Source organism: Hemiscyllium ocellatum, chromosome 11 (genome assembly GCF_020745735.1).
Source record: "Hemiscyllium ocellatum isolate sHemOce1 chromosome 11, sHemOce1.pat.X.cur, whole genome shotgun sequence".
NCBI classification, from domain to species: Eukaryota; Metazoa; Chordata; class Chondrichthyes; order Orectolobiformes; family Hemiscylliidae; genus Hemiscyllium; species Hemiscyllium ocellatum.
The window spans coordinates 41,042,263-41,051,174 of NC_083411.1; the positions used below are offsets into that span (position 1 = coordinate 41,042,263).

Below are 8,912 nucleotides of genomic sequence, written 5' to 3' on the forward strand. Positions count from 1 at the left end.
AGATTCTGGCTATTAATATTAGAAGCAGGAATGTTCTGGTGCTGCCACCATCATTGGTGTAAGTGCTGGTACAGAGATGTGCACAGATGCTGGTATTTTGCTGAATGCTATAAAGATGTTTGCCGGAAACTAAATACCATGCTTAAACCGTACTTAAGCATGACTTCAATTCTACTTTCCAGTGTTTTAAATTCTTTGGTATAAAATCCTGGAGTGAATCCAGCCTGCTTTTGATCCACAAACTCTTGCAACAGATGGGACTAAATGCTTTCTTCTGTTAATGTCATTTACAAATTAGACTCACACTGCACTAGAGCTGGAACCTGTTATGGTTGTCACAGAAGTAAAATCTTGATTCAGTCAGTGAATGTCATTATACTAAATTGGATCAGCCATAATTAAAGGCGCAACTCAGAATTGTTATAGAGTATCTCCACTTGCTGTATCAACACTCAGGAAGCTCAACATCATCTAGGACAAAGCAGCTCACTTAATTGGCACTATGCTTACTCTCTCCACCACCAATGCAGCAGTGTGTACTATCTATAAGATGCATTGCAGTACCTCTTGGTTCCATGGACAGCATCTTCCAAACCTACAACTTCTAGCTCTCAAAAGACAAGGGAAACAGACACATGGGAACATCACCAACAGCAAGTTCCCATAGAAGACACACATCAGTGCTGATTATATCATTGTTCATCACTGTCCCTGAGTCAAAATCCTGGAACTCCCTTTCTAATACTCCTACACTATACATTACTTCTGTGTCAGTGTTTAGCCCTAATCTCTCACCTGAATAACTGCAACACAAACTCATACACTGAAACTCTGACACAGCATCCATTCAATCCCAGAACAAGCTATTCTCTTAAACACAAATCCTGAAGTGCTTCCGATTCAATCAAACACAAAATCATGTTCTCTGACCAGCGTGATCCTTAACAGTGAGGCTGAGCTGGGCCGAGGAGTGAACTCCCTTTTTCAGATTTTGCACAGAATGAAATGTAATCTTGATTATACCGAATCCTGATTACAAATCTATTGAAGTTTTAATTTGATTCTGATTTTTCCAAATCCTGCTGTAGATCTGTTGAGCACATTAACAGATCATAATGCTGAAGGAAAATCAACAACTGGGAAATGTTTTTGCCCATACAAAAGCTATAATTGTATTTGGACTACCCCAGTGTTCCTGCCATCAATTTCCAATTTAACTTAATGTACTTATGTTTCCTGCAAAAGTGGATACTTCTTAGTTCCACAATAAATTCCTTCTGCGTCAATGTCACTTTCCCATTTACATTCACAGCTATAATACACCAAATCTAGCCATGGCATTGGTGCAATGTTTAGTACAGTTCTTATGATACAGGGTTCACTTGATAAAATATTGCTGTAAGGACAGTCCATGGATGAGTCCTGGTTTGATCTAGCTCAAGGCCCGCTCAACATCTTTTACGGGAGCTGGATTTCGATAATGATATTCCACATCCAGCCAACTCCTATTCCACATCCATACATATTAATTTCTAAGTTTAAAGCCCACCTTGATGCTCATTCCTTCCTGACTCAGAATTATAGCAATAATAAAAATGCAGTTGGACAAAATGTAGATCAATGGTTTGGTGCAAAACATACAAAATTCCTGATGAATAAATACCATATTCATTCATAAAAGCAGAAAGAATTTGCATTGATACAGCACCTTACACAACATCAAGATGTCTCAAAGTGTCTTCCAGCCATGAAGTATTTTTGAGATGTAATGTAGGAAACACTTTTGTAATGTCGGAAACACCGCAGAAAATGTGTACACAGCAAGCTCCCTGAAACAGCAATGTGACGTTTGGCCAAAAACCTGCTTTGGTGATTTTAGGCCAGTGTTAAATACTAGCTAGGATACAGTGGGAACTCTCCTGTGCTTCTAATAATGCTATGGGATCTTCTTTGCTCAACAGAGAGTCAAACAGAGCCTTAAATTAGCATCTCATCAGATGACACCCTGAAACAGCTGGATTCAGACCTAAAGTTTACATACTGGAGAGATCACTATCAAGTGACATGGATTGACCAACTTCACTTGCAGATGGGTTACTCAGTATTTCAATCTCAACTGCCATCAACAGCTGCCAGCAAAAGTTCACTCATGCCAGGCTATCTCCACATAACCTCTTGACCACAGTCCAATCCACATTTGATTGAATTTTAACCAACTTAATCACAACAGCAAAATCAAACCCTTTGCTCAGACTTACCATATTAACTTCCGAGATCATGTCTATGCTGGCTATATGAATACTCATCCCCACTGTAACTGGAGACCCTGGTAACAGAAGAGAAAGTACAAACAGTGTTTCATTGGGTTCACATTTTCTCCTTGCAATCCCTCCTTCAATACATATAATAAAGGTGCTCTCTTTAAACTGCTTCCACTCTGAAGATAGACACCCACTTTAAACCGTCCAAATGATGAGACTCTTCCACAGTAGTTCATGAGGAAGAAAGCAATTCTACTAAAGAAAACTCAACCCAAACAAAAGACATGAGTGAGAAATCTGAAGCTTCCACTTGAAACTTTCTGCAGGAGAGTGAAGTCCTCATGACAAGTGAGGAACAACATTTTGAGTGACATAGGTGGAGCTATAATATTTGACACTGATGCTAGTTCAGAACTTAAAACAAGAGCAAGGCACTCATTCCCTCAAGCCTGTTCCATTATTCAATTCAATTGTTTTTGAGCTGTATTCATCCCCACAACCTTATCTTATCTCACAAAATTTAACAATCAGTGTTGAAATTTTCAATTGACCTCCAGCCTCAATGGTTTGCTGGGGAAAAAGTAGTTTAGATGTGTGCACTACCCTTTGGCTGGAAAACTACTTCTTGAGGGGTTGGATCTGAATTATAAGATTCTGCCCCCATTCACAACTCCACCCCTCAATGTTTTGAATTTTCCCACCAGCAGGGATTATCTCCATCAAGTGCTTTAAACTTCTCAATCAGGTCACCAGTCAATCTTCAATATTTTCTCAAACACAAGCCTGTTTCATGCAATCTGTTCTCAGAATATTCAGTGCAGCTATTCAACCTTTGACAATATATTGTTCCTGTAATAATATTAATTAATAATATTTAGTTTTGAGAACAATGTGCAATACCTCCAAAATCAGGTCTCAGGCGAATATCATATCCTCTGAGCAATCTGTCAACTGTTCTTTTAACCAGGGAAATGTTACCGAGTCCATTGACACTGAGAGAGAAATAGAGGCAGGTATCATTATATACAGGTCTAAACATTGACAGTCCATTGACACTGAGAGAAGCAGAGGCAGGTATCAGTCTATACAGGCCTAGATATTTGGAAGTGCCTAAATTCAAGCCCCTGACCCTCACACACCAGCAGCCCTGTGCTCAAATGGGGAGGTCCTGGAACTGAGGGTGAGAGGGGGTAAGTACTTGGAGTCTTGGACCTTGATATCCTATGATTCGTGGTATGGCTGGTTCGGATGCCAATGTGCAGGTAGGAGATTGGGCAAGGTTGTGGGGCCTGGAAGAGGAGATTCACTGAGCCTCCAGCAAAACCATGCAGTCCCATAGCCCAACTGTGTGCATCTGAAGATGGCATTTAGAGTATCAAAAGGCACTCAACACCCCTCAAACATAACCAGTTTTTCCAATGGTCAAATGAATGCACTGAGATTACATAGTCATAGCATCAAACAGCACTGAACATTTAGCCCAAAACGACCTCCCCAGCCCTATCAAACAAAAGCATAGACCACTGTGCACACACCTACCTGACAATGCGTGAATGCACTATGAGTGGTGTAAACAGAATGCAATGATTCAGCCCCAGTTTAGTGAGCAGTGTAGACGCACACCGACACCTAATATGTGTCTGTGTGTCTTCCTCTTGCATTATGTCTCCCCTTATATAAAAGCAGCCCTGCGAGTGACTGCTGAAGACTGAGTATGTCAAACGCATCTGAATTCCAGATCGAGAAGGAAAGAGCATTTGGACATGGTAGAGATGAATGGAAGCAGATCCATCCATCTCTGCTTTCGGTTTAAGGTGCTATCTGGAGAGACAGGACTGAAAACGTGCTCTCCTGAACCCTGACAGGAGCCAGTCAATACATTATCACATCACGTTTGCCCAGAGAAGCCTACTCTGTGTTCAGAGAGAGAGAGAGAGAGACTAAAAATCCTTACCTCTGTAGCCAGCACATGACAGACAGACCTGTGAGAAAGGAGCAAAAACCAGACATTCGCTCTTCGTGGAGTCTCCACATTTTAGGGTCCCCGGGTTCAGTTCATTTACACGGTGACCTCCGGCTCGCAGCCACGGATGGGCGAAGCGCACACACACAATTTCACAACAAGCCCTGCAATCCGACAGGCAGCTGCCCGTGGCAGGCCAGGAGGGGCAGTGGCCGCGGCCCGGGCATGCAGCCGGACTGTGTGACTGGAAGATGGTTCATGGGACGAGCTGCGATGGGAGTTTGCTGCTGCTGCTGCCGCCGCCGCTGCAGTGCTCTCTCTCTCTCTTTCTAGACTGAAAGCTGCAGCTCCTGCATTCTTCCAGATCAGCTGGCTCTTCTCATTCTTCCCGTTCGCTCCCGCCCCCCTTTTCCTTTTCCCACCACCGCCCTCTCCCCACTACACTCAGGGGCAACTGATATGGAGGAAGGATTTTTCTTCTGGAGCTTGTGCCCAAGGGTAGGTGGCAGGATTGGCTGGAGATGGGAGGGAGAGAGGAAGGAAGGGGAGGCGGGGTGGGGGAATTCCTAATCCCATGGAAAGACATTTGTCAAAAACTGTTCCTGACGTCAGAATTGCCTTCCCTGCCAACCATCATAGAGAGGGCTGGGAGCAGGTGTGTTCAAATGTGACCTAAAGCTGTGGACAGCACCATCCCGCCCAGCAGACTGACACTCATCCCCCACCCTGGATGCCCAACTTGGAGCAAGCCAGGTACAGAATGCTTGCTGTGTGTTTTACAGTATGTCCACGGTCTCTGCACTGATCCACAATGAAGAGAATAAAGTCACTCTTACAGGCACAGCAGATGTGGCAATAAAGAACACATTATGTAATATCAGGAGCCGATTTGAAAGATGTCACTGTGTGTCTGGACTACATGCCCCTCCCCTCCAATCCCACCGCCAAACATTTGAAAATGTGTCAACACGACATCACGGGTGTACGACCACTTTGAAATGTTTATCAGAGGAGAACCCATTGAGAGAGAGAGAGGGACTGTGTCACAGGGCCCTCTCTTCCACTGACACTGACACACTTAAGTCATCTAATAGTTACAGCCCAGTCAGCCCACCATCTCTGTGTCTGCTCTCTGCAAGATCCAATTCACCTCATCCCACTCCCCTCCCTTCTCCTTTTAGCTCTGGATTTTTTTTCACTTCAGATTATTATCCAAATCTTCCCTTTTGAAAACCTCAATTAAAAAGGCTTCCACCTCATCCTTGAGTAGTGCATATCAGATCGTAACCACTCACTGTGTGAAAATATTTCTCCTAGTGTCTCCATTGCTTCTCTTGTCAATCATTGCAAATCTGTCTCATCCGGTTCTGATTCCTTCACCAGTAGGAACAGTGTCTCTCTATCCATTTCCTCCAGACCCCACATGATTTTGAACACCTCGATAAAATCTTCTCTCAACCTTCCCTAAGAAGAGAAGTCTCACTTGCTTCAATTTATCTCTAACAGAATGTCCACATCCCTGGAATCATTCTTGTGAGCCTACATCCTCTCTACTGTCTTCTCATCCATCCTAAAGTGTTATGTCTAGAACAATACTCCAGTATTTTGTGCAGGTTAAACAGAACTTCCTTGCTTTTGTAGTCTCTGCCTTGACCGCTAAATCTGAGGATCCTATGTGCTTTATTAATGGCTTTCTCAATGTGTCCTTCACCTGCAATAATTTCTGTATTAAATTTTATTTGCCACCTCTCTGCCCATTTCACAAATTGTTGAAGTTGAGGACAAGCCGAGTGATGGGTAAATGCATGGCAGGTGAAGTATGATGTGGATAAATGGAAGGTAATCCACTTTAGTAGCAAAAACAGACTATTATCTGAATGGAGATAGATTGGGAAAGGGGGGGGAGTTGCAATGAAACCTGTTGTCCTTTTGCACCAGTCACTGAAAGTAAGCATGCAGATGAAGCAGGTGGTAAAGACCTTTAATATTATGTTGTCCTTCCTAGCCAGACAATTCAGGTAAAAGAACAGGATTGCCATGCTGCAACTGTAGAGGGTCTTGATGATACCATTAAAATAAAACAAAGAACTCTGTTTGCTGGAGATCTGAATCAATCAAAAATTGCTGGAAAAAGTCAGCAGATCTGACAGCATCTGCGAAGATAGAATAGTGCTAAAAAATTCAAGTCTAGTGACTGCCGTGTCAGCAGTATTCAAGGATGTGATCAAATGAGCAAAACTTCCCAAATTCAGATTGTACAGTCTGAAGTAAGGCCTACAAAGCCTGAATTTAGTTGACATCATCTTCCAAAGCCATTGACAGTCTTCCTTGGTGAGTGTCAGCAATCTTTCACCAGCAATGCTGCAGTCAGTGGTTTAATTTACTATGAGGAGGCTACAGAGGGGCTGCAAAGAGATAGAGTCACTTACAGTAAATTGGAAGAAAAGATAACAGAAAGAGTATTTTGGGGCTGTGTGGTCACAAAATTAGTGTGGGTGGCATGGTGGCTCAGTGGGCGGCACTGCTGCCTCATAGCACCAGGGACACTTGTTCGATACCCACCTTAGGCAATTGTCTGTGAGGATTAGTTTGATTACTTAGTGTGGAAACAGGCCCTTCGGCCCAACAAGTCCACACCGACCTGCCGAAGCGCAACCCACCCATTCCCCTACATTTACCCTTTACCTAACACTATGGGCAATTTAGCATGGCCAATTCACCTAACCTGCACATCTTTAGACTGTGGGAGGAAACCGGAGCACCCGGAGGAAACCCACACAGACACGGGGAGAATGTGCAAACTCCACACAGTCAGCCACCTGAGTTGGGATTTGAACCCGGGTTTCTGGCGCTGTGAGACAGCAGTGCTAACCACTGTGCCACCGTGCCGCCCACTGTTTGCACATTCTCCCTGTGTCTGCGTGGGTTCCCCCCCACATACCAAAGATGTGCAGGTCAGGTGAATTGGGCCATGCTAAATTGCCCATAGTGTTAGGTGCATTAGTCAGGGGTAAATATAAAGTAGGGGTCTGAGTCGGTCGGTGTGGACTTGTTGGGCTTAAGGGCCTGTTTCTATACTGTAGGGAATCTAATCTAATCATTAGAAAAGAAGAATATTTTTAAAATGTGTGACCAAGCAAGGTCATTGGGGACATTTAAGAGACTGCTGGACATGCATATGGTCAAGAAATTTGAAGGTGCATACTTAAGGATCAATGTTCAGCACAACATTGTGGGCTGAAGGGCCTGTTCTGTGCTGTATTGTTCTATGTTCTATATTCTATGAAAATTGTAAATGTTGATATTCAAGCTTTTGGGTGGGCTTATACAGGGTGAGGAGAAAGTTAGCATCAATGTAAAGCAAGAAATTTGAAAGGTAGTTGGCTTTTGTCTTTATTGCTGGGGGGGTAACAAACAGGGATAGAGAGGTCTTGCTACAATTGTACAGGCCTTTAGTGAGACTACATCTGGAATACTGAATACCCTTGCTCGGGCATGGTTTTCAATTGAGAGCTATCCCACTCCTCCCTCTGAGCACAGTTTCCCCCTCACTGCAGCTCCTCACCTGTCCCCATGTCATTCTGTAGGTCAATGTGAGCTGCAAATATATGCCCTGTGACTGGTGTGGGTTTGTCCTCATTGCAGTTTAGAAAAATAAGAGGTGATCTTAATGAAACATATAAGATTCTAAGGGGGCTTGACAGGATAGGTGAGGAGAGGTTATTTCCTCTCTGGGGGAAATCTAAGACCAGAGGGGGTAATCTCAGAACAGGGTGTTGTCCATTTAAAACTGGGATGAGGGGACATTTCTTCTTTCAGAGGGGAGTGAACCTGTTGAATCCTTTATGACTGAAGCCTGTCAAGGCTGGGTTGTTAAGTATATTTGAGGCTGAGACAGACAGATTTTTAATCAGGAGGGGAATCAAGGGTTATGGGGAAAAGGCAGGAAAGTCCAGATGTGGATCATCAGATCAGCCATGATCTGAGTGAATGGCAGGGCACACCTAATGGGCTGAAGGACCTACTTCTGCTTCTACATCTTATGGTATTACCTTTCCTCTTGTCTATTTTGAAAATAATACGTGGTTCTGAAAGAATTAATGCTGAAGACTGCAATAATCTCCAGAGTTGAAAAATGTAATGCTGGAAAAACACATAAGGCCTTCTTCGGGAAGGGCTTATGCCTGAAACGTCGATTCTCCTGCTCCTCGGATGCTGCCTGGCCTGCTGTGTTATTCCAGCATCACATTTTTGAACTCTGGTCTCCAGCATCTGCAGTCCTCACTTCCTCCTGCATTAATCTCCAGTCTTAAGAGTATTCCAGATTGCATTACTCTCTCAATGATGATCTCTGGCCAACGAGAGGAGATCTTTCTTTAGTGATTTCTGCATTGAGATCCATTAATCTATTTAGTCCACCACATTCCCCGTGTCTGCGTGGGTTTCCTTTGGGTGCTCCAGTTTCCTCCCACAGTCCAAAGATGTGCAGGTTAGGTGAATTGGCCATGTTAAATTGCCTGTAGTGTTAGGTGAAGGGGTAAATGCAGGGGAAATGGGTCTGGGTGGGTTGCTGTTCGGAGGGTTTGTGTGGACTAGTTGGGCCGAAGGGCCTGTTTCCACACTGGAAGTAATCTAATCTAATCATTCCCAAATTCCACACCATTTGGGAAATATTCTGACTTGTTTTT

At 43.7% G+C, this 8,912-nt stretch overlaps 1 protein-coding gene across 1 annotated transcript in view; it reads right to left on the reverse strand.

Annotated features, from left to right (window-relative positions):
• Positions 1–4,295, reverse strand: part of LOC132820181 (gamma-aminobutyric acid receptor subunit beta-4-like) — a 223,881-nt gene extending 219,586 nt beyond the window's left edge. The window contains exons 1-3 of the mRNA XM_060832149.1: positions 4,216–4,295; positions 3,162–3,253; positions 2,259–2,326 (exon numbers count right to left, since the gene is read on the reverse strand). Of these exons, the coding sequence (XP_060688132.1) occupies positions 2,259–2,326; positions 3,162–3,253; positions 4,216–4,295 (240 nt within the window). The remainder of the gene's footprint in view (positions 1–2,258; positions 2,327–3,161; positions 3,254–4,215) is intronic.
• Positions 4,296–8,912: the final 4,617 nt, after the last annotated feature.